Below are 3,360 nucleotides of genomic sequence, written 5' to 3' on the forward strand. Positions count from 1 at the left end.
TGCTGGCCATTAGAAAGACTGCAGGTTTGAGAAATTTAAACTTCACTTTATAGACATGGAGGTTGCATCTTGAGCCTATACATGGCACTTTCCCTGTTCATATTTTACTAGCAAACACACTTATGAAATCCTCCCAGTAGGCTTGTTGTGACTTGGAGAGAAATGGGTTCCCTGAGGGCCTCAAAACTGTTGACTCACTGACATCTGAGGACCCCTCTCAGTGAAGAGAGCAGGTATATAAGCCAGGGAGGAAGAACTATTCTCCACAAACTGCGGCGAAAATACTGAAGAAATGGAGTTCAGGGCTTTGATTCTGTCGACCCTTCTGGGTCTTTTCTTCGTGGGGTCAGGGTTTGGACAGAGAGGGGACATGGATATAGGTGAGTGGCTGAAAGACAAAGTGAAGTTAATAAAGGACTTGGAGGACAAACTTACACATGTAGAGAAACAGCTGGATGATGTTGAAGACATGGAGGCCAAGCTCAACGCCACTGTGGACGAGCTGAAGAGACAGAAAGCTGAAGTGGACGGACTGCAGAAAGAGAATAATGGTACAAGATTCATGATTATTGTCTCATATGGTACCACCTAAAAGTTTGAGCAATGTTTTAATTTTTTGTCATTGATTTTGTTTTGTTTTTACGTGTGCAGCCCTGAAAAAAAGGCTTAATGCCACAGAAGAGGAGATCGATAAGCTGAAACAGAATAGCGATAAAGGTAAGATGATCAAAGGTGATTCTACAGAAAAACACACAAATGATGATAAATATATTGTCTGTTGGGCATTTTTTGTCTTAATTTCTCCATGTTATTGTACACAGGTGCTCCTCAGATCGCGTTCTCAACCTCTTTGGCAAATTTTGGCGAGATTTACAAAGGCCCCTGCACGGACAAGGCCCTGATTTACAAAAGAGTTTTCTCAAACACTGGCAACGGATACGACCAAAATACAGGTACTGTGCACTCTAACATTTATATTCAACACATTTCTGCCACAGAAACTGGCTAAGTCAGTATCACACTGTTATTTTGAGGCAGATTAAGACACGATTGTTATTTGTCAGTGGCTTGTAAAAGGCTGTAAAACCCACACATTTACTTCTGGTATTTCAAACAAGAACAAACAAAGAGAAGAATTTAACTCTTGTGTTGTCTAGTGTATGGGTAGGGGGTCATATATATTCTGTCTTGTCTGTGCGTGTCCTCAGTTAAGTGCTTAATACTGTCATCTCATTATCTTGTGGTGGAAGAAACATTCAGATTCTATATGCAACTACATGCATTCAAAACCCCTCAAACAAATGTACTGTTAGGCAGAATGGCCCCCACTCAGATTATTATATATTCCAAATATATTATTGGATTATTATTATTATGGCTCTATCTATGTAAGCAACATTTTAACCCTCTGAACCCCAACAAGCCATTACAGTGTGTTTTAACAGAGTACTATAACAGTATAACAGTTATAATGACATAAATCATTAAAAAAAAATATAATAATAAAAACACAAGTTGAATTTCTGTGATAATTTATTTTTAAAATGTGGAATAAAATAGAATTTATCTATACAACACTTCTACAGTGTCATGAATACTGGGGGGAAAATTGGGTCTCCACATGTTATACTCCATCCATATTGAACTATTTACATGTTTCCAGCCTCTCCTGTCCTCTCCTCTCAGCTCTGTGTAAACAGATTTTCAGTGAATTTTTGTCACGTGACCGTTCGTCTCAGCAGAATCAATCATGGCTTCACAGTGTCTCTGAGGAGCAGAATTTAATGTTTTTAACAGGATCTAGTTATTACAAACACTTTATTTTTGGCGACGTTTTAAATGAGACATGTAGAATAAAGTGATTTTGACAGAAATATCACAATTTTAAGCTTTGTTTTGGTTACTTTTTGTTACAGAAACTCTTGTAATATGTGCTGTATGCTGTTTGAAAGTTCAAATTACGACGATAATGCCCATTTTTACAGTTTCTTTCTACAATAAACGGTGGATTTTTGGCGATCTCTTAAAGAAAACATAGTTTCAGAGGGTACATATAATCATAAAGGTAAAGTAGTTTAGTTAATAAAATGTGAAATTATTTTAGATTCATCACGTTTCATGTAAAATCTTTATGTGATAGTAACTAAAGCTGTCAGCTAGTGGAGTAAAAAGTACAATATTTGCCCTTAAAATGTAGTAGAGTGGAAGTATAAAGTTACAAAAAATGGAATTACTCAAGTCAAAATTGTTCTAAAATAGTTTTTGTGCATTTTCACAACTACATGCTCATATACCTCTTGGGGTTGCAGTGAGTCCCAATTTCATTAAAAAAAAAAAATTACTGCTATATTAACCAAGTCACCAAGGACAAGGTGTTTCCAGCAATAGACTAAAAAACAAGCCCTACCTGTTGCAGGACACATTTGGGCCTTTTTTGTGGCTAAAAAAATGATATCCATAGAAAACTTTGGCCTCATTTCAAACCAAAGCATCTGTTGATTAATTTCCATATCCAATATGTTATAATCCATTAAAGTTAGGCACAAAGTGAGATGAATAAATCCCTGTTTTTGTTATCTTCCTCACTACCTTGAAGAGTAAAATGCTTCAGTAATATTGACAGGCTTAATTTTGATAGTTAAATTAATTCAAACCTCAATTATACACCAGGCTCCATCCACAAAAGTTTGCCCCCAAAGTAGCCACTGAGAGTATTTACAGTAAAAACTTAATTAATCTTGCATCTGCTTCCTTGCAGGAATCTTCACAGCACCTCTGAATGGCCTCTACTTCTTCAGCTTCACTACCTATGGCTACAACACTCACTTCATGGGAGCCATTTTAATGAAAAACAGCAAACGTCAGATTTCTACCTACGATCAGCCTTCAGTTGATGGTTCAGACAGCAGCAGTAACTCTGTCATTCTGCAGCTGGCTGCTGGTGATAAAGTGTACATGGAACTGTGGGATAACGGCAGAGTGTTTGACAACCTGAATGGACACACAACCTTCAGCGGTTTCCTTGTCTTCCCCCTGTAAATGATTAGAAATATTGCATTGTGTTGTGCTTTCATTCTGAGGAGAACAATAGCAAGTCTGTGAAATTGTTTTCTTTACATGTTGGCATTGTCCGAAAGCACATGCTGAGATTGAAATTACACAGTATAATAAAAACCACAAAAACTCATTGGATGCTTTTCATTTTCAAGTAGATTTTAATGAAAATATAAATGTGTGAACCTTCATTATCACAGCAAGTGCAAAACAAACTTCTTACATTGTCTCTTTTCCTGTGTCTGGTGACTAAACACAGATTTTTGCACCTGCTGCAATAAGTCCTCTCTGAAGGTATGCCAACTA

The 3,360-nt window shown here is 37.0% G+C and overlaps 1 protein-coding gene across 1 annotated transcript; it reads left to right on the forward strand.

Annotated features, from left to right (window-relative positions):
• Positions 1 to 292: 292 nt before the first annotated feature.
• Positions 293 to 3,039, forward strand: LOC131990195 (complement C1q-like protein 4). Its single transcript, XM_059355592.1, has 4 exons — positions 293 to 551; positions 652 to 717; positions 822 to 953; positions 2,759 to 3,039. The coding sequence occupies exons 1-4, from the start codon at positions 293 to 295 to the stop codon at positions 3,037 to 3,039; spliced, it is 738 nt and encodes a 245-aa protein (XP_059211575.1).
• The last annotated feature ends 321 nt before the right edge of the window (positions 3,040 to 3,360 follow it).

The sequence above is a fragment of the Centropristis striata genome, chromosome 17, assembly GCF_030273125.1.
Source record: "Centropristis striata isolate RG_2023a ecotype Rhode Island chromosome 17, C.striata_1.0, whole genome shotgun sequence".
NCBI lineage: Eukaryota > Metazoa > Chordata > Actinopteri > Perciformes > Serranidae > Centropristis > Centropristis striata.